Source organism: Athene cunicularia (genome assembly GCF_003259725.1).
Source record: "Athene cunicularia isolate RWA chromosome 11 unlocalized genomic scaffold, athCun1 chr11_part1, whole genome shotgun sequence".
Taxonomy (NCBI): Eukaryota; Metazoa; Chordata; class Aves; order Strigiformes; family Strigidae; genus Athene; species Athene cunicularia.
In genome coordinates, this window is record NW_020799113.1 from 14,841,864 (window position 1) to 14,862,786 (window position 20,923).

The window sequence follows — 20,923 nt, forward strand, 5'->3', positions numbered from 1 at the left end:
GATAAGTCTAAAATTTTTACTGCCTTTCTCCCTTCCTTCAAAAGGCTCAAGCCCGTTGTCACAGGATTGGTCAGAACAAAGCAGTGAAGGTCTACAGACTGATAACACGTAACTCGTATGAGAGAGAGATGTTCGACAGAGCAAGCCTGAAACTGGGACTGGATAAGGCTGTCTTACAGAGTATGAGTGGAAGAGAAAACAGTGTTGGTGGTGTACGTAGATTTATTTTTTTTAAATTATTTTCATTTTGCCTTTGTAATCACGTGGGAGCTATTTTAAATTACAGAAGCTACCATGTTTCTGTTATTTTACATCTTTTATGTTTTCTAATGTGGAGTAACAGCATAGTTATTAAAATTTTAAATGTAGAGAGTTACTCTGATAAGGTCCAAGGTAGATAATGTCGAATTTAAAACAAGGAGAGAAGTTTCCCTTTGTTTCCTTGTATCTTGTTATAGTAATATAATTTGTTACTTTAATATGAGATTTGTATCTAGTATTAACTGGTAAATTTAAAAAATTATATTCATCACAGTGTTGAGAATAGCCAAAATAAAAGGCATGTAAAAATGTATACTGTGACCACATAAAAAAAAAAACCTGTCAACTAGTCTCTTCTCTTAGTTTTTCATAACCTAGATTTTAAGTTTATAAATTACAGGGCACAGTTATGTTTCAGAAACATCAGAGAGGGAAAGAGAAATAGAAAAGACTTTGGGGGACTTTTTCTTTGACTATCTAAAACCTATTTTGTTTACTCAGATCCAACAGCTCTCCAAAAAAGAAATAGAAGACTTGCTTCGAAGAGGTGCATATGGTGCCATTATGGATGAAGAAGATGAGGGCTCTAAATTCTGTGAGGAAGATATCGATCAAATTTTGCAGCGTCGTACTAAAACTATCACGATTGAATCGGAAGGAAGGGGCTCCACATTTGCCAAGGTGCAGAAGCAACAAGGTGTTCTTTGACAGTATAGAGGTGTAAATGTAATTGAATGTTGTAAAGCTTATGCTTTTTTAAAAAAAGTTACGGTTACTTTTATTTAGTGTGTGTATCTTAGGTACATTTTTTGGGGTCCTTACATCGATGTGTTTATATTAATATGTGCACAGAGCAAGATCAGAGTAAATGCCAGATGTAGAAAACATGCTTGAGCAAAGGTGAATAGTAAGTGTGTGCAGCTTTTGAAAAGGCTAGGATTTGTGTGAGATAATGAACTGCATTAACCAAGAGTATTAAACCAAAATTTTAAAATACGTAATTAAAAAAAAAAAAAAAAAGCAGTATAACTGAGATTGAAATGTGGGTACTTCATGAGTGCAGTTGAGAAAAAAAGCAAAGGAAAGGGAAAAATTTTAGATGTATATTTATTATTTATAATAATAAATGTATATTTATAATTTATACAATAAGTTTTTATTATTTATAGATATAAATTTATTTAGTCTTATATCTTGCTGATTGTGGTTTAAATAAGAAATAGACTCTTGAAGAAGAGATAGTAAGCCAATTAGGAAATATCATCACTGTCTTTTCATTAGAAGAGTTAGAAATTTTTATATGTATTTACTCTTTTCCCAAAAGCAGTGTATCAGGGCTTTTAAAATGACTTCTGAAATTAAGCTTATTCCGTGCTCTTAAGCTTTGATTGTTGGTAGTTTAAACACTCCTTTGAAATTTCCCTCAAGCGAGTACTTTTGCATGAGATGAAATCCCCAAATGCTGATAAGCCTCTTCAAAAGGTTCTATTTTCTTCCATTCAAGTAATTTAGATTCAGACTTAGAAGCAGAAGTATCTTGCTCCTTAATATTCTTCTCTCCTGATGGTGCATAAAAGTTCATTAGATTTTTCTGATACGTTATGGATCTGTTTAAAAATTAGTGGGAGGTGAACTTTTGAGTTGCTTTGCACTAACTTCTAAAGTCTTTAACAGCTGCTTGGGAGATTTTTGATGGAATAAGGTTATGCAGTCTTCACAGCACTAAGGCATTCAGACTCTACAAACTTCTGATGTATGGTGGTGGTGGTAAGATTTAGTTTTCTTTATTACAGGCTAGTTTTGTTGCATCTGGAAACAGGACTGATATATCATTAGATGATCCCAACTTCTGGCAGAAATGGGCCAAAAAAGCAGAAATAGATATAGATGCTATCAGTGGTAGAGTAAGTACTTCCCTTTTTTTTAATGCATGCTTTTTCAAGTATGTGCTTGCTGTTGAACTCTGAAATAGGATTTCTGGTGCTTTTTTGATAAGTATTTTAAAAATCAGACTTTCTTTATGCTGGTTAGTTTGTGCATGGGTAATCAGCCTGCTTTGATAGCTTTATCCTAGCTTCTTGCTGTCCCAGAAGAGTTTGGGGATCTTTGTTTTTTGTTGAAGACATGGAAATGGTTGAAAGTGTGTAAACCCTTTTCTCTGTTGTAAATCCTGGGCTGGAATCTGCAAATTAGCTGACTAAGCATCATATCCGTTTTATAAACTGGAAGTTGTGTCCTGTACTTGAACTTGCCATGTAGTTAGTTCTAAAAAGGTTTCAGTGTCCCCTGTTACACACAGAGACTGAAGTGTAATCTGTGTAAATATTCAGCTCCGAGGAGGTATTCAGTATTGTTTGTAATTAACATACTGGCATCATCGTATGAAACACGGTCTTTGTTGCCTTAAATACCCCTTGCTTTACGGGTTTTTACTGTGATGTTTTTACAAAACACCTATTAACGACATTAGATAAAAATTGTTGTTTCTGAACTGAAGCCATCTACTTAAGAAAAACTTATCAACTGTCTCCCTGATAAGGCTTGTTTGAAATTTTGCAGAACAGCCTGGTTATTGATACCCCCAGAATTAGGAAACAAACACGGCCCTTTAGTGCTACGAAAGATGAGCTGGCTGAGTTGTCTGAAGTGGAGAGCGAGGGTGAAGATAAACCAAAACTCCGCAGGCCTTGTGACCGTTCCAATGGATATGGAAGAACAGAGTGTTTTCGGGTGGAAAAAAACTTGCTGGTCTATGGGTATTGTATACATACTTCTTTCTAGGAAGTTCTGAAAAAATACTAGTTTTCCAGGTACTAAATTGTATCTATGGAATAAGTTTTAGCTATACTGGCAATAATCTGGAGTGTATATATAGAATTTATATAGAATATGAATTTATGTGAACTTATCATTCACCTTCTATAAGTCTTTCTGACAACTTGCAATTGAAGAAACACTCAATAGAGGTGAAAACTTTCTTCAGAGGAGATTATCACCTTTAACATGGGCACTACAGTAGTCTCTAAATCATTACAGTAAGTGCTGCAGGCAGGCTCAAAACTCTGTGTAAATGAATACCTGAAAAAAGGCTTGGCAGGTGACTTGGTGTTTTTAATTGCAGATCATCTTGCACTTCCATGAGGTGCAAATAAGAACTGAAAAGCTAACCAGTTATTTTAAACATACTTAAATCAGGTTTGCTGCTTTTGAAATAAAATCTTTGGTCTTCTCTCACCCACCTTAAAAGATAAATGTCTGTTTGCTTAGCAGCATGAGTTCCCATCAGTTTTGTGTCTTAGAAGCCTAAAACAATCATCCATATTTTTTTGTAAACAGGCAAGTTTTGTTTAAAGCTCTGTTTTAAACAGATGGAGTTCTGTTGCAAACGTTACTTTCACATTTCCACTCAGCAACTTAAACTGAAGGAAACAAATGGAAATCTAAGCATTTTGCAGAGAGATTCCCTTTTGTAACAGAAATCTACAGGCTGCCCATGTGTTTCACTTCAGAGTGCTGATTTGTGTTTCACTTTGGACTAGGTGGGGTCGATGGAGGGAAATTTTGTCACATGGTCGCTTCAAGAGACAGCTGAATGAACAGGATGTGGAGATAATTTGCCGAGCTCTATTAGCCTATTGCCTTGTTCACTACAGAGGGGATGAGAAAATAAAAAGTTTTATATGGGATCTCATTACCCCAACAGAGGATGGGCAAACACGAGAGTTACAGAATCATCTCGGTAAGGACATATGTGTTTCTGCAGTTAAATAGCTGCTTATATGGATGCCTGTGGTACTGGGATAAAAACAGCTAAAAATTCTCTCTGAATGCATCCTACTTGAAATAAATGGAATTTATTCCAGATATGCAATTCAATTGATGGGAAAAGAAGTGTCATTTCTGCTCTGCTTTGTATTTGATGGCTTACCCAAATGGATTGGTATACTCTGTGTAAGCTCTCTTTTCATTTCAGTTTGTAAGAACCTATTCTGTTTCATAGCATGTGACAGCACACTCTCCTTTCGTTCCCCCTCTCCTGCTTTGAGCTTAGCTGGTGAAATGTACTCCAGAGATGCTCGAGAGACAAAAGAGAAAAAAACTCAGATCCAGAGGCTATGATGCTAGTATTTTTTCTGTACTGCAGGTCAAATACTGGTATAGGATATAGGAACTATAAGTATGGTGGGATCTGTACCTACTTGTTGCTGTTACTCTATTATATTTTAAATTATATAGGCTTATCAGCCCCTGTGCCTAGAGGAAGAAAAGGAAAGAAAGTGAAGACCCAGGCTAGCACCTTTGATATACACAAAGCAGAATGGCTTCGAAAATACAATCCAGAACATCTGTTGCAAGATGAAGGATACAAAAAGCACATAAAACACCACTGCAACAAGTAAGCAGTAGCTAACATGTGACTGTCTTTCACTGTTTATGTAAAGATTATTTTTTTCTTCTAGTTCCTCATTGTCTTAGAAGACTTCAAAATAGTTGTGGCACTATGAAGAAACAAGTTTCAATGGTGTTAGCCTGACTAGAAAAAATAGGTTGCAGTGCAATAGGAGGTGAACCGAGTATTTCACATTTAAGATAATGCTGTTGTCATTTTTAAAGAAACTGTATGTTTGTTTCTGTACAGAGAGAGATCTTGCTAGCATGTTTGCGGAGCCTTGTAGCAGCTGAAGGACTAAAGGGTTTGGGAGTGTTTAGCAGAGAAACTGAAAGCACTGAAGTTGTTCTTCTCGATCTTACGTGCTGTTTACCTGTCATGATTTCTAGGTTTCTGAGAATCTGAGCTACTAGCTTGTTGAAAGCTCATTCATTGCTATAAATTATAACTATTATAACTTATTTAGATAAATCATTTTTCTTTAGCAAAACCAGTTATACTCTGCTTGAAAACTTCATAGAGCTGTAGTCAAGAATTGAGATAAAGCATGGAGAAGCCATTAGGGTCATGCACCAAATTTGTAGTGAGAAGGCTTGAAAAGACGATGTTTAAGGTGTGCATTTTCAGCCTACATGATTCTTTCTAAGGGCACCTTTGAAGTAGGAAAAGGGAAACAGCAGTTTGTTCTTAGCAGTATTTTATGAATCAAGGGAGGAGTGTTCTGCTGGCCCTAGTCTTTGTCTAGGATTTGAAAGAATTTTTGCAATGAAACCATTTGTAGAAGTGATTGCAATAAAAAGTGTTAGGTGACTTAAATTGGAGGTTATCTCCTAACTGAAGAAAGTATGTTTTAGGTAAATGACTTGAAAGCTTTGTGATATTACAAAAAACAAAACCACCCACAGCTGTTGAAAGCTTTTAGAGTGCTAATATTTGTATTTTTTTCTTTGTTTAGGGTCTTGCTTCGAGTAAGAATGCTGTATTACTTAAAACAAGAAGTCATTGGTAACGAATTCCAAAAGGTGTTTGATGGAATTGATGCCAGGTGAACTATAGAGAGTTTTTTTGCTAGTTTATTTTAAATGCAAACTATCAAATGAGAGTTCATAAATCTTCCTAGACTTAAGAAATTAACATTAAGAAATGTTAAAACCAAATATTTGTATTCTTAGGCTGTGAGAAAAATATTTTTGTTTACTCTTTGTTTACTGAAGACTTTGTATCAACTTGATGTGAGGAAGTCCTGATTCCTATTTATGAGTCTGGCTATGTAAAGTAAAATTATTTAAGTCAAATAGACTGAAAAAATGAATGAAAGATAAAATTATATACTTTACATTCTAATTGGTGGTGTTTTCCTGCATCGTTATGCACACTTTTGGTTATGAGCTTCATACTCCGTTCAATTGGGTTTTTTTTTAATGGAAGTATTGCCATTTGGAAACTCTTGAACTCACTGCAACAGGAGCTTGTGGTGGATAGAAAGTTTTAATTTTATTCAGAAAGCAGTTATAAATATTTGTGGAAGAGCAGTCCATCTCAGGCTGTTAAACACAAAATTAGATTATCCTTATGAAATTTTGCAAGTACAAACTGATAGGAATTGGCAGAGTTTACTGAGAGAGAAAGAATATTGTATGCTGGTTCTGCTTTCATATTCTTTCCCTGGTAGTTGTCTCTGTCACATACAAAATATTAAGCTGTCTGGATGTTTTGTATTGCTAGTTTTAGGGTCTTACTGAATGCAGAGGTGAAAAATTGTATGCCTCAGTTTCTTTAGATTGTCAGATTATTCTTAATTATGAATTACTACTGTATTACATAGCTTATGTAACGATACACTTTTTAACATGTGCTATTAAATAACAAAGTGCATTTAAAAATTAAAAATTTCAATCCTAGGATTCTTTCTAACCTTCAGAGTAATCTTTGAATTAGTTTGCTGGATATAGAATGTATTAGTGTGCTTGAAGAGAGAAATTTTAAAATCCCACATAAAGTACAAATGTAAAAATAGATAATAAAAAAATAATTTCTTCCGCTGAATATTACTGATGTTGGCGATTCTCCTTAGTGAAATTGATGTTTGGGTCCCTGAGCCAGATCACTCTGAAGTTCCTGCGGAGTGGTGGGATGTAGATGCAGATAAATCTCTTCTAATTGGAGTTTTTAAACATGGTGAGTAATACGGATGACTATGTATGTATTTCCCACTCCTCAGTATAAACACCCTACACTCAATTATTTTAAAGCTTATTCTGCAAGTTGAATTTGTGCCACTTCTTGTTTCCTTTACAGGCTATGAAAAATACAACACTATCAGAGCAGACCCAGCGCTGTGCTTCTTGGAAAGGGTTGGCAAGCCAGATGAAAAAGCAGTTGCTGCTGAACAGAGAGCAAATGATTATATTGATGGGTATGAGCACATGAAAATGGGCATGAATATCGTGGGGCCTTAAAATAAATGAGACTGAGTTTATATGTTGTACTTTATTCTCTTAACTGGTTTTATGTGAGTTTAATGTTATTGTTGTGAAAAATACCACTTTGATTTTACTCCTCCCACAGACTGAAAAAAAGTTAGGAACAGTGTAAGACAACCATTGAAGTTTGGAATTTCACAGTTAAAGTTAAAATGCAGCAGCTTGTTAACAAAGACTCTAACTTGTGTTGCAGTATCAGAAATATTACTTAGATACTGAAGTGCAAAAGCCTTCAGAGGCAAAGTGCTACAGACCTATTTAATTTGATTTCAGGTCAGTCAGCTTGGTGCAGTAGTCTTGTCTAGCTAACAAGTGACCCCAGTAGATTGATTTGAGTATCACTAGTAACAGCTGAAAGGGAGAACTGCTTTTATTCATTGCTTCATAAGTGAGATTAGCAGCTGTGGTCATAAAGAACATCTTTGAGATAGTGAATTTGGGGAGGGGGGCCACAAAATTCAAGCCAAAGCTACCATGATATATTTTCCTAATTTCAAGAATAAAATTAAATACACTATAACTAAGTTTAAATGCTCTTTGCTTAATTGAAAAGAGTGTAAGGACTTCTAAATTATTACTAAGATGTGTCCCTTTGTGTTGAAATTTTAACAGGGATGTAGAAGATCCAGAATATAAACCAGCACCAGCAATGTTTAAAGATGACATAGAGGTATAGTGGGAACCTATTAATAGCTCCCTTTAACATACCTAAAATGTAATACTTCTGCCTTTTCATTGAGCAAATTACTATGTTTTTCTGTATGTCTCTAAATGAATATAACTTACTTCATGTGTATCTGTAGCTGTGTGGGTGAGGGGCCATGAGAGGGAACTGTTACGTAATTCTGTTGTATGCCTTGTTAGACATTTGTCTAACATACATGTTACTCTTGTTCTTTTTCATATTCATAAACTGCTTGCAAGATGTAAGTTTAGCCTGAATCTCTGGAGAGGGCTACACTTTAACCTCTGCTTCACTTCTCTTTTTCTACAGGATGATGTTTCATCCCCAGGTGATCTAGTAATAGCAGATGGAGGTAAATAAGTAAAACTTCAAATCCTAGCCAATTCTCTATCTTGAATTGTTTAATTCTCCTGACTCTTAGCTAAAAGATTGCCTAGTGTAGAACCATAGGCCCCAGCAGTGGTTAACTCCTTTATTTTTCCTGTGACTTTATTTTAATATAGATGGACAAATGATGGAAGGAGACAAAATCTATTGGCCCACTCAGTCTGCCTTAACAACACGTCTTCGCCGTCTAATAACAGCTTATCAGCGAACGAGTAAAAATAGGCAGGCCCAGCAGATCCAACCAGCATTCCCAATACAAACTAGTATGATGCAGCCTCCCTATGAAGAAGCTGCTCTAAATCCAAAGATGGCTGCTAAGATTGAAAGACAGCAAAGGTATGTGCAGCATGCAAATACACATTTTTAGTACATCCAGATGTAAAAAATATGGAAGAAATAATAATTGCTAGCTGTAAGAAATTTTGAAAAAAATGACAGAATATCCAAATTTTTTTCTTGCTGATCAAGATGGACAAGAAGAGAAGAAGCTGACTTTTACAGAGTTGTGTCCACATTTGGAGTGGTGTTTGATCCTGAAAGGGGACGATTTGATTGGACCAAATTTAGAGCAATGGCTAGACTGCATAAGAAAACTGATGAGAGCTTAGAGAAGTACTTGTATGCATTTATGTCAATGTGCCGGAGAGTCTGTCGTCTCCCCTCAAAAGAAGGTGGGTGTATATATTTTTACTTCTAATTTTATCTTTCCTTTCTGTCGCCAGTGCTCATCGTTCATGTGTTCAAAAAAAAAAAATATGGGGGAGAAGGAAGTAAGGAAACAGGTTAAGTCTGAAATTGAAAGCTTATAATGGGGAGACATCTATTAACTGATTAAAGCCATCTACTTGTAGTATTGATTTGCTGTGGGGTTTTTTTTTGGCCAGGTTCTCATCTTTGTTTGTTTTTATACAGAACTCGTAGATCCAAACATTTTTATACAACCAATTACAGAGGAGCGTGCTTCCCGGACCTTATATCGCATTGAACTCCTAAGGAAAGTACGAGAACAGGCTCTTAGACACCCACAGTTGTTTGAACGACTAAAACTATGCCAGCCAAACCCAGACTTACCTGTCTGGTGGGAGTGTGGGGCTCATGACAGGGATTTACTTATTGGAGCTGCTAAACATGGAGTTAGCAGGACAGATTATCATATTCTTCGTGATCCTGAACTGTCATTTATGTCTGCCCAGAGGAACTATAATCAAAATAAAGTGGCACTCTCAAGGACTTCTACTCCACTCTTGCATCAGTACCAGATGGCGTTATCTGCTTCTCCTCTTACACCTCAGTCAAGATTGTCAGATGCTAAAGTGAATGCTTTTGAGGACATAAAAGCTAAAAATGAAAATCTGAAAGAGGACCCTCAGTCTTCTGAAGAGGAATCTATGTCTACAGAGGAGACACAGACAGTAATGAAATCGGAACCTTTGAGTCCAAAAAATGGCACACCAATACAAAATACAGACCACAGACCTAGCGTGAAGGCTGAAACAGACAGGCGCATGGTGGCAGCAAGGACAGAGCCTCTAACTCCAAACCCAGCTTCCAAAAAACAGAGAGTCAGCAAAAGGGGATCTGACTCTAGCTCTGACTCAGACTCTGATTCCGACAGATCATCCTGTTCTTCCAGGTCGTCGTCTTCATCGTCTTCATCTTCCTCATCTTGTTCACACTCTCGATCGGGCTCTAGCTCTTCATCATCTTCGTCTTGTTCTTCAGCATCCTCCTCCTCCTCCTCCTCATCCTCATCATCGTCGTCGTCGTCGTCATCGTCCTCTGAAGAGAGTGATAGCGATGAAGAGGAGGCACAGAAACGTGGTATGTGTGTAGTCTTGTTTCTGCAGTATTAACTCTAAAAAAGGATATTAAATCCCACAGAAGTAAACTTGCAGAATCAAAATACGTTCATTTAAGTGAGTTGGAAGAATTTCAGGGATACGGCATTTTCTTTGCTTCATATCAGAGCATTGGATGAGGTACTTAAGATTTGTTGACTGATTCCCTAAGCAAGTTTACTATGCATATGGTTCACGTGTGGGAGGAGCGCTGAATGGCTAATGTTTTCTGGAAATATATATTCTGTGTGTATGCCCTACTACTGTTTCTTTTTCTTCCTAAATATAGAGATTCACTGTTTGTTTTTTCCACTCTTGCTCACCTGTCTTTGTAGCTTCTTCACTGTGCTTTCATGAAATCTGCAAGCTTCCTCCTGTTCAAGCTGTAATGTAAGCTGCTTTTACTTGTAAACTGGAGGTGGCCTGGCAGTGTACTTGTATTGAAAATTCTCAGACATTTAATGTGTATCTGTTTAGGAAAGACTGAGGCAATTATAGAATAGAGGACCAAATAGCACAGAGGTACTTTTGAAAGCTTCTAAGTAGAAGCATAATCCTCTGATCAGTGGAGTGATATGAATTTTTTTAATAAACCAACCATTTGTTATTTATTTATTACATTCCTTTATTTTGGTACTGTGAGGTGTTCTCTTGTCCCACTGAAGCTCAGACTGTGAAAGAAAGTCTCTACTGTGTGATACAAATGATAATAGTACAAAGAAGAGGATGAAATTAAGCAGTGGGATTACATCATACATAAATAAACTGTTTTTTTCTCCCAGTATGTCAGGGAAAAGGTCATTGTGTTAATCAGATGGATCCTCTTGTCTGGAAAATACAAACGGAAATCACAGGGTTAATTTACTGGGAAAATTATTACTGGGCAAGTAAAATGCTACTTAAAATGATTAAGATGCGGCTGCCTTGTAGCAGTGGAAGGACATTTTCCAAGGAAACAGTTGTATGCAAACATTAAAACAGTGAGAGAAAAGGGATACTTATATGACATAAATATTTATATTTAGATGGTGGATACTATAACATGTGCTGCAAGTCCAAATATTAGGCTTGATTTCTGCCAGCTCAGTCTGTTTAGGGAAGTAATTGTGCCATCCTCAGATTGCACAATCTCCTAAATCAATCAGCTTTTCCCTTTGTGACTATTTTGCTGTAAATTGGTGTTGAAGAGTCAGTAAATTCTAGAACATTCTCTAAACTTCATCTGCATTTAAATTTTAAGTCCAGGTTTTATTTCATCTCTTGTACAGTGATCATGGACCTTTGACATACTTTTCATATTTGAAATGAGTTTTAAGGGAGAGCTAAATCCTATCAGATGACTCCATACATAGCTATATTTAAGGTCAAATTTGAGTTCTGTAGGATTGTCTCTCAATACTCTTACTCATTGTAGTATTTACCTTCTCAGGCAGCACTTTTTATGTGTTTTCAGACTGTTTCCCTATGCTATAGTGAAACTTACATTGATCTCTGGATGGAGGCAAAAGACAAAACAATAAGAGAAGTATAAGAAAGTCAGAGGACCCACTGGAAAACTACTAGGAAAAAGTCCTCTTTGATTAAAATGTTAAAAATTAAATTATGCAGAAACATATGTTCAAGATGTGGAACATTTAGCATTCTGTCCAGTAAATGAAATGGAGTGTTTTTTTTAAAGTAGTATCCCCATAGATTTGCCATGTTCTGGTGATAGACACCTGTCACTTCATTTTAATTCTGTACTTCAGTGCATGTTGGCTTACAAAAGAAATATGTTAAAATAAGTAAGGACTCTGTATCAGATTACTCTGAAGCATGTCTATTTTTCAAATATCTGTTTGACATGTTAAGCTCTTGAAATAGGAATATGTGTGGAGTTTACATGCCTAAAAAAAGGATCAGCAGTCATCCTGAAAAAGCTAACATTAATTATTCAGTTTAACTTTGTGTTTGGATTTTCTCTGAACATTGTTCTGTGTGTTTTGTTCACCTGAACTTCTTACAATGAGTGTTTAACCTCTCTATGGCATCAAATGACTTTAGTGGTTTTATTTAGCAGAAGGAACCCCGCATATAAAAGCATATGATGAAGAGAGTGTAGCCTCTCTGAGTACAACACAAGATGAGACGCAGGACAGTTTCCAGATGAACAATGGGACACCAAATTCCAGTTATCTCCTACAAGGTGGATACATGTTGGCTGCATCCTACTGGCCAAAGGCAAGTGTATAGTACTGCTTTGAAAACCAAGGTTGTATAGGAAGGTGGGCTGTGACATTTGTATTGAATTAAATATGTTAAAACCATACCACTGAGTTGTGGGGAGGTCTTTGAAAGAACAGGATTTTGTTCATGGTAAATTATAGTAAAATAATGACAAAGCATTTTATACATCAGTTTTATAACTGTATCTGGAAAAGAGAGAATGTTCACACAGGAAACAAAATGAAATTCCTTTATAAAGGAAGCATAGTTAAGGTGAAGATGAGATATTTGAGATGATCTTATGTCCATGAGAGGAATTGTTTAGAGTAGTCCAAAAGAATGTAAAAAATTAAACAGAGCACAAAATCAGGTAAGCTAAATATTAGAAAAACTTTTTTGGTAGGAGTAGGACCCTTTCAGTTACATGGCAGGCTCCTAGATCATGTTAAAAGTATAGGCTGGCTGAAGCAGTGATGTAAAATACAACTTCTGTGTTAAAATGTGACTATATGATTCTGTATGTGAATTAGTGAAATTCTAAAGTATACTTTGAAAAGATACTAAGTAACTGGAAATTCATAGAATCATAGAATGGTTTGGTTTGGAAGGGACCTTAAAGATGATCTAGTCCCAACCCCCCTGCCATGGCCAGGGACACCTTCCACAGGTTTCTCACAGCCCCGTCCAGCCTGGCCTTGAACACTGCCAGGGAGGGGGCAGCCACAGCTGCTCTGGGCAACATCTGCCACTGCATCACCACCCAAATGCACCTTCTTTGAATTAAATACTGAATATTTTTAAACTCTTTGGCCATATCTGGATTTCTATGGCTGACATAGCTTAGAAGACCACAGAGCAGTTTCTCACACTTTAATTACTAGCTTTACTAAGAAGGTGAAGCTTTGTGAATTGGTGGAATGCCTGTTCACTAAATAAACTTCAACTGTGATATATTTTTGGATAGGTTTCTTTCTGTTGCATAATGAAAATGAGATTTGGATGTTTTCTGGATTTGAAAAATATACTTGCTTTTATAGTCAGTGTTACACTTACAGATTTTAGTGTGTGACTTTTTTGAAGTGTAGTAAAGCCTGTGTGATGCTTTGTGACAATTTTTTTTGATGGTCATGTTTTTCAGTAAGATCTAAAGAAATGTTTAGCATGTTTAGTATGTTGCTAGGCATATGCTATATAAAAAAGAAAACCACTGGCATTTTAAGAAAACATAATTTCAGAATGTTTTGTGGAATAGACATGAGTTGCAAATCAGCTTGAAAATTCAGATCACGAGCTTGTAATGAAGGAAGTTTCCAGGTCAAGCAGTTGAGGAAAGTTTGAAAAGGAAGGCAACACAGGAGACAAAAAGGGTGATGAAAGAGGAAAAAATAGATGTAGGATGTGAACTTCAGGAGCTTTTAGTTGTTACATTTGCTCCTAGAAGATGCATTCAAATCTAAATACTAATTTTCATAACTTCTGAACCTTCATTTTGAGAAGGGGAGCATAACTTCCATGTCACAGGAGCTTTGCAGATTGTGAAAAGTGACATTCAGAGTGTAAAACTCAGTCTTTTTTTTTAAATATAGAGGAGGGCCTTTAAGTTGGCAAAAAAAAAATGTTTGCTTACAGAACAGGTGATTTTAGCATTCACATTTTTTATTTGACAAAGAACTGCCCTCTGAAATCATCAGAAAACCTGGTAGTCTGCATGTACTTAGCTGAGTTTATTGGACTCACTATTTTTTATGCAGGTGTGTGAAGTCAAATCTGTGTTTGATGTCTAAAGAATGTGAATGAGGAATAATATGGTTTAAAAAGCTAAAACAAGACGTGAATAAAAGTCTGTAGATTTAGTTTTATAGATGCTGTTTGCCAGATATGTTATGGTGCTGCTCAAAGGTACAGCCTCTACTACCAATGAGTCAAAGCCAGACCTATAATTACTACTTTGGTAGTTACCATATCTCTCCTTTAAAAATTGGCAAGATAATGCGTTTCAAGCATTTGCAGGCCGCAGACCCTGTACAGATGAGAGAGATTGGATGTTTGTTTACAAATGGTGGAATTAAGATCAGAGGTGGTATTCACAAACTTTTACAGGGTATTGGTACAAATCTGGTAACTTGGAAATCTTTTAAGTTCAAGGCCAGTGATTAAAAATGTTGTAATTTCTCTTCTTAGAATTAGCAGATAATACATAAATGTAATGTGTACAGTGATGGTGAGCATTACTCTTATAAAAATATTTTCTCTGCTTTTTAGGATCGAGTTATGATTAATCGACTTGACAGTATTTGTCAGACAGTGTTGAAAGGTAAATGGCCCTCAGCAAGAAGGAGCTATGACAGCAATACGGTGGCATCTTTCTACACAACCAAACTTCTGGATAGCCCAGGTGCAGCTGCAGATTACAGTGAGCCCAGCGCACCAACACCCCCTCTTGCAGGTGTTAAGGAAGAATATGATCAATCACCACAGATGTCAAAGGTGAAGAAGCATGTACGAGAAAAGGAGTTTACAGTGAAAATCAATGACGTATGTTTATTTTTATTGCCCTAGGACCTGATTGCGATTGCGGTGTGCGGCATGCTTTACCTGCAAGTGGCTGCCTGCTCTCACTCTCACTTCCTTCACACACTTGTTTGTGGGTATTTGGGTCTGCTGCTTCTGGGCATTGAGTGTTTGCGGTTTGGGTTTGGTTTTTTTAGGGGGTGGAGTTTCTTAGTTTTTATTTTGTTTTAAATTTGCATAAGACACTGGAAGGAATCATTATTTCTTTCCCTGAATTGAATTTTTACCATCCTGGTGCTTCTTCAGACAGCCTGTTTCATGCTGTTTCTAAGAAATCTGGTTAGTAGAAAAAGGTATTTCTGTTGTTTGGCTTTTTTTAAACATTTCAACGTGTCCTTTCCAGCAAGCGCTTTATTATTTCATGCCATTTTAAGAGGGCTATAGGTAAATTTCCCAGTTTAAATGCAGGTTAGAAGCTTCAAACATTTTTCTTCCCTGTAGTTTGAGACTATTTGTAGCACATAAAAATGTATGAAATTTTCCATTTCCTCTTGTAATTGGGTTTGGCATTTGTTTAGGACTGGATTAGGGGGTAGACAGCTGTTCAGTGTCTGGATTTTTCAGTTAAGAGAGTAGATAATTTAAAATTTATATTCATAGAAGCAATTCCGTGAAATTTCTGTTCAGAGCTGTTTTTTACATGGAGGAGAAGCAAGACTTATTTCAAGGTCTAATACAATGTTTTCACTCTTCCTCAACTCTTCTGGAGCAACTGTTTATATGTGAGAATCCTGATTATGAAGTAGTCATTTCTGCTTCAGAAGAGACTCTTCTAACCCTGGCATTTATTTAACAGGAAGGTGGTTTGAAATTGACTTTTCAGAAGCAGGGACTGTCTCAGAAAAGGCCATTTGAAAGCGAGGAAGGTGCATTGGGACAGCAGCAGTACCTGGCTCGGCTACGTGAACTCCAGAATGCTTCAGAAACCAGCCTTGTCAACTTCCCGAAATCACTTTCCAAATCAGGTATGTAAAATGTTAGAGAGCATAAGAGTTAGTATTAAATCTTACCTTCTGGGTTCTCCCATCAATCTCCATGTGTAGGCAGTGGAGAGAGATGTTTGCAATGTTATTTGTCCTAAACTACAGTCTGGAGGAATTCTCTCCACTGTGTTAGGGAAACTGGGCACCTGCATTGAGGCATGAGGTTGGACCACATGAATATTCTCTCACAGTATCAGTTACTGTAATGTTCATTTATTAGAAAGATGACATTATACATTGTAAACACCCTCACAGGAAGATTTTAATAATTGTAAAGTGCATCACACGGGCAGTAATCAGTTTAACTCAGAACTTTTTGTGGCTAGTTTGTAAGTAAAGATGAAGACTTCCAGATTTATAACTGTATCAATTTGCATGCCTTGTATTCTTTCCTGTGTCTCAAGTAAAGAAATAGTATAGGACAATAGTCTAGAACCAATTTATGGCTTCTGGATGAAAACTTAGAGCTTATTTTCACAAAAAATAACAGTAGGTGTACACTGACGAATAAAAATGAGCTTAAAGCAAGCAGTTAAAATTTGGATTAAAATATTTGAAATTATTAGATTTGGGTGCTTGATTTAGGCTAGCTTCTGATTAACATGGATGAGAACATTTCCTTTAAAAAATAATACCCTTCACTTGCATTTTGTTCTTGTTCTTTTGCAACATACCATTAAGGTCTTGTTACAAACATTGATTTAGGGATGTCTGCCTTTCCGTGTGTGTGTGTGTGATGTCAGTGTGTTTTAGCAGCTCTCCTCCCTGTACAGATTTATTTGGAGGGGGTAAGGGACAGTAATAGGAAACATTTAGCAGAATGGCTTTTCAGAGCCTGATACTAAGTGTTTTAAACAGTCACAAAACAAAAGGCAATTCCTATTAGATATTACATGTAAAAATTACGTGCACTTGCACTATTTCCAGTAATTTTATTTCCTTTTTTTATTCAGACATGTTTCTTGTTATAAACGGCTCAAGCATCTGACACTGATTTTATTGCATCATTAATTAGGTACTTCCAGTCACTTAACAGCCAGTGCCAATGGAGTCATAGTTGACAGTCAGCCTGTAGTCAAAAAGAGAAGAGGAAGAAGGAAGAATGTGGAGGGAGTTGATGTCCTCTTTATAAATAGAAATAAACAGCCTAATCATGTAAGTAAAAGTGATTTTTGCATCCAAAAATAAGGTCTGAATTACAGTTAATCCCTTAAATGGGCATAACTAGTTGTCAACATAAAACAAAAACTTTACTCAAAACTATTGGGGTTTGTTTATTTCTGAAATTGTTCACTGATAGTTTACAACTATGCAAATGAGAACTGGTAGAGTTTTACTGAATATTAGATATATATGATATTGATAACTGTTCTTTAAAAGTAAGTGTAGTTCTAGTTTTTATGAACTGTAATGAGCATTGTGTTATTTAAAACTTAATATTTGACCTAGAAACACTTTCTGACATTCTTTCCTGTAAGATCTGTTATAGGACGTGATGGTCCCGTGACTAAAAGGGAGCTATCTATGACATGAGTAGTCTCACTGAGTCCTTGTGTGTGTACATAATAATCTGTAGGGCTGTGGTCCTCATTATATCATATGTGAAATAATTATGGTGGGTGGTTTTCTATGTGTGAAATTCAAATGTTCTGAATTTCTCCAGGTTAATCCAGGTATTAACTCCTGTCAAGTTGCTGCAGGAATAAACCCAGCACTCACTTACACGCAGTCTCAAGGCATGCTTGATGCAGAGAGTCCAGTTCCTGTTATTAACCTAAAAGATGGAACAAGGCTTGCAGGTGATGATGCCCCCAAAAGAAAAGATTTAGAAAGGTGGCTTAAAGAACATCCTGGATATGTTGAAGATTCAGGAGCTTGTATTCCTGTGAGTATTCGTCTCAGCTCTGCTCTAGCTAAGTAGTAGAACATTTCTCATTCAACGTGTTTGGGTTTGTGTTCTATGTTACATGGAATTATTCCTTCTTCATTCTTCTGTTTTGTTTAGGAAAAGGAAAATGTCCATTTCTTTTTACATAATCTGAGCTCTGCAAGCCATCTGTTTCCCTCATAAATGTAATTGCCAAGAAAAGCAATACTAAAAGACATTTGATCTTTTTCTAATTTCACCTAAGATTTTAGAAATTATCTAAGATAAGAAAGCTCATATTATCATGATACTGATGATGGGAGCTGAAAATGTGTAACAACATACTTAGTGATGTGTGAGAGGATTAAAGACTACTGTGGGCTGTATCTCATACTTACATTACAATGCTGTGGTAGTGACGTTTGTGTGGGTATGGTGTTCTCATTATGTTACCTCTGAATTTGAGATTTGTTAATGTTGAACAGAATGTATGAAAATCACGATGTCTGGAGTAACAACCTCATTTTACTGGTTTTCAATTTCTTTATAACAGAGGATGCAGTTGCATGATGGGAGGCCCAAACAAAAAAGGCACCGTTGTCGAAACCCTAATAAACTGGACATTAATAGTTTGACTGGTGAAGAACGTGTTCAGCTTATAAATAGAAGAAATGCAAGAAAGGTATTCATAATACTGTTCCCATTCTGATGTTCCCCAAATGAAAAGTTACCTGAAGTTACCTATATACTACACTTGCTAAAATACTGTGTACAAATGAGAGTTTTTATTTTAAGGTTTTGGCACAGAGCAAGAAAGTCGATGATAATCTTCTAGTAAACATTTTGCAACTATGAAAATATGTAAGATACGGCTAGAAACTTACCCTGTGGTTTATGTTCTACTGAGCCCTCAATGTATTGCAGTATTTGTGTCGTTGACTAATACAGAGGCATGGCCACTGAAATATATGTTGTTCTGATCAATGTAGCAACATTCTCACAAGTTTTCAATTTTGTGTACATCTCATTGCTACTTCTGGCATGATTAAAACTACATTGGTAGTGCATGCTGCATAAAAACTTATCCGTTGGAATTGCTTAAATCCTGTGTACTGGATTATTTTGTTCTTTTCTTTTTTCAGTTCTGTGGCATTTGACCTTTATGATTCGCCAGTATATATCTGTTGTAAATCACATTGCTAGGTTAAACAGTAGTGCAACAAGGGAACAAAAGTAGAAGGGGAAATCTTGTATAAAATCCCAAGAGTGGAATATGGAAGACCATGTGTTGAATTCAAATTTTTGGACAGTTGTTCAAAGTTTGGGACAGGCATAATGCATTTGAGTAGGTTTTGAGGAAGGCTAAAAGGCAACGTTCAAGAAAAGCATGTAGAACATTACTGTTGTTTATTGAACAAACTTGGACAGATGTGTGGGATGGTGTCTTTGAATGTCAGCGTAGTACCAGAGCAGCAGTCCAGTAGGAATCTTTGAGATACTGTGTCAATGTGTGGAGCATTTTCTCTTGTGATTCTGCTAGCTTTTCTTCTTGCTAGAGAGCAGTTGCAGGGAAAGCATGAAAGTTCTTTTTATACTGCTATATTAAGGTAAAAAGCTTTGTGCATCTGTAGAGGAGGGTGAGGCAGCATTTGAGAGTCTTTAATCTCTTCAGTGCATTGAGACAACAGCTCTAAGAGAAATCTGTTAGGTTGCTAGTCTCTCTGCAGGAAGCGGTGCCCTGAAGAATCTTTTCAAAGTTGATGATCAAGGAGTGAGATTTGATCTGTGCTTGTTGTGAAAGCCTGTGTTTTCATGGTGGCTTTTTTTCTCTAATAAATTGCCACACCATAGTTAAGACTCTGACTTTATTAACCTCAGTTTTCCCATTTGTAATTTGTACCCATCACCAAATTCATTTTGTCTCATTTTCTTGTTTAGTTCAGTTATATGTTTAGTAGCAGGTGGTGAGGGGACTGAAGGAGCCTAGAAAATGTGAGTTTAACATGCAGTTTATAAAGTTGAGCAGAAGCTGGAATTTTTTTCCTTTCTTCTTTCTACCACTTCTTTCTTTCTGGATCTGAATAATACTTCTGATTAATTTGAAGCTTACTTTCCTGCTTACATTAATAGAACATGCTGTTTAGCAAACTTGGCCTTTTTCACATGAAAAAAAAGATAGAAGAGTTAATTTCACAAGAGAAGCAGAGCCTCTTAATAGAATTAGTGGTTTTAGAAGTTGTCTGAGATGATAGAATGGGACTGATTTAGTGGATAAAGGAAAAGCTTAACAGGATTGGTAATATTTGGACCACTATTGTTCTCCATTCATGTGGTTGCTCTTCTGTTCACTCCATGTCTAAATAAACTCTGATACTAAACATTAGTAGGAATGTCAATTACTGAAGTTGCAATTTATGAGTTTAATAGATGAGTTTGAGTTTAGTATATTTAGAAGAAATCAGGAGTATCTAACATACCACCAGGAGTAGTCAAAAGCTGCATCATACTCATTGATAATTTAAAGTGAAACTTTATTTGTATTGTTTTATATAAAAAGCAAGAATGAAACAGTGTCAGGTATGAATGTTTCCTTTGTCTTACTGAATGAGAAGTATTTTCTGACTTCTCTCTTCTGCTTTGCAGGTAGGGGGTGCATTTGCTCCACCTCTGAAGGATTTGTGCAGGTTCCTGAAAGAAAATCCAGAATATGGAGTGGCTCCTGAATGGGGAGAAGTTGTAAAACAGTCTGTGAGTATTTGCAGAATGAGATAACTGTGACATGAAATGTATCCTAAAATCAAACAAAGCAAACAGGAAAAAAAAGGCATGCCAAAAGGCATGGTTTTCATTTTTGGCATTGTATTAAATGCAGAATGTGAGTCAATGTTAGCTTCCTTTCTGCCAGCTCAGCTCCCTAAACTGGTTTGCTGGCACAGCTGTGAGTAGGAGGAAGGGAGGAACAGTGACTGGCAACCCCAAGTCAGAGATTTGGTTGAAGGTGCTGTAGTACTGTGACTTCCTCTCATAAATGGAGCCTTGGAGGTTTTTAGAAAAGGTATTACCCCACAGAATACTTCTTTATTCTTAAAATTGCAGTTAGAAAGATAAATATAGTTTTAAATATTTATTTTACTTTTTAATTAATTTACTTTCAGTGTGCACCTTGAAGAAGTTACTATCCTCAATCAAGATGTAAATCAAGTATTAATGTAGCTGTTCTCTACTACTTAGAATTTCTGTTTTCTGATTCTTA

General features: G+C 36.3%; 1 protein-coding gene across 6 annotated transcripts in view; it reads left to right on the forward strand.

The window, feature by feature from the left end:
• CHD9 (chromodomain helicase DNA binding protein 9) overlaps window positions 1–20,923 on the forward strand; it is an 89,138-nt gene that overhangs the window by 63,892 nt on the left and 4,323 nt on the right. For 3 of the 6 annotated variants that reach the window (XM_026856556.1, XM_026856560.1, XM_026856561.1), the window contains 21 exons: window positions 45–212; window positions 763–942; window positions 2,055–2,165; window positions 2,821–3,017; window positions 3,801–4,000; window positions 4,498–4,657; window positions 5,607–5,696; window positions 6,726–6,829; window positions 6,950–7,067; window positions 7,747–7,804; window positions 8,129–8,171; window positions 8,323–8,542; window positions 8,675–8,877; window positions 9,119–10,027; window positions 12,101–12,264; window positions 14,512–14,784; window positions 15,617–15,785; window positions 16,819–16,958; window positions 17,467–17,688; window positions 18,224–18,352; window positions 20,314–20,418. In XM_026856556.1, the coding sequence (XP_026712357.1) occupies window positions 45–212; window positions 763–942; window positions 2,055–2,165; window positions 2,821–3,017; window positions 3,801–4,000; window positions 4,498–4,657; window positions 5,607–5,696; window positions 6,726–6,829; window positions 6,950–7,067; window positions 7,747–7,804; window positions 8,129–8,171; window positions 8,323–8,542; window positions 8,675–8,877; window positions 9,119–10,027; window positions 12,101–12,264; window positions 14,512–14,784; window positions 15,617–15,785; window positions 16,819–16,958; window positions 17,467–17,688; window positions 18,224–18,352; window positions 20,314–20,418 (3,963 nt within the window). The remainder of the gene's footprint in view (window positions 1–44; window positions 213–762; window positions 943–2,054; window positions 2,166–2,820; window positions 3,018–3,800; window positions 4,001–4,497; window positions 4,658–5,606; window positions 5,697–6,725; window positions 6,830–6,949; window positions 7,068–7,746; window positions 7,805–8,128; window positions 8,172–8,322; window positions 8,543–8,674; window positions 8,878–9,118; window positions 10,028–12,100; window positions 12,265–14,511; window positions 14,785–15,616; window positions 15,786–16,818; window positions 16,959–17,466; window positions 17,689–18,223; window positions 18,353–20,313; window positions 20,419–20,923) is intronic. The other 3 variants (XM_026856559.1, XM_026856558.1, XM_026856557.1) reach the window with 3 other exon arrangements.